The sequence below is a fragment of the Geospiza fortis genome, unplaced genomic scaffold (assembly GCF_000277835.1).
Source record: "Geospiza fortis unplaced genomic scaffold, GeoFor_1.0 scaffold874, whole genome shotgun sequence".
NCBI classification, from domain to species: domain Eukaryota; kingdom Metazoa; phylum Chordata; class Aves; order Passeriformes; family Thraupidae; genus Geospiza; species Geospiza fortis.
The window spans coordinates 7,559-7,850 of record NW_005054456.1 but is presented as its reverse complement, the minus strand read 5'-3'; the positions used below and the strand labels follow the sequence as shown (position 1 = coordinate 7,850).

The 292-nt window shown below is 65.4% G+C and overlaps 1 protein-coding gene across 1 annotated transcript in view; it reads right to left on the bottom strand.

The window, feature by feature from the left end:
* Nucleotides 1-209: 209 nt before the first annotated feature.
* Nucleotides 210-292, bottom strand: part of LOC102036900 (phosphatidylinositol 3,4,5-trisphosphate 5-phosphatase 2A-like) — a gene marked incomplete at its 5' end in the record, with an annotated part of 7,637 nt that continues 7,554 nt past the window's right edge. The window contains one exon of the mRNA XM_014309824.1: nucleotides 210-284. Within this exon, the coding sequence (XP_014165299.1) occupies nucleotides 210-284 (75 nt within the window). The remainder of the gene's footprint in view (nucleotides 285-292) is intronic.

Here is a 292-nt window from a genome sequence, read left to right as displayed (position 1 = left end):
CCTGGCTCGGCACTTTTCTGCTTGCTCTTTCGCAGAAGCAGGTGAGCAAACACACACCCGACGCTTTATTCTGGAGAGTGAGAGCAAAGGGAAGCAGCGCAGCAGCCTGGGGAGCTGTGCTGGAGGGAAATTCCTCCGGGAGCACTGGGCAGGGCTGGGCAGGAGGGAGCAGCTGCGAGGGCTCCAGGCTGCGCAGGGCACAGCTGTCGCTACATCCTGGCCGGCTGCAGGTCGGCGGGCGGAGCAGGCTGAGCCTCCAGGTCCAAGGCACCGAGCGCTCCCCGCTTCCCGA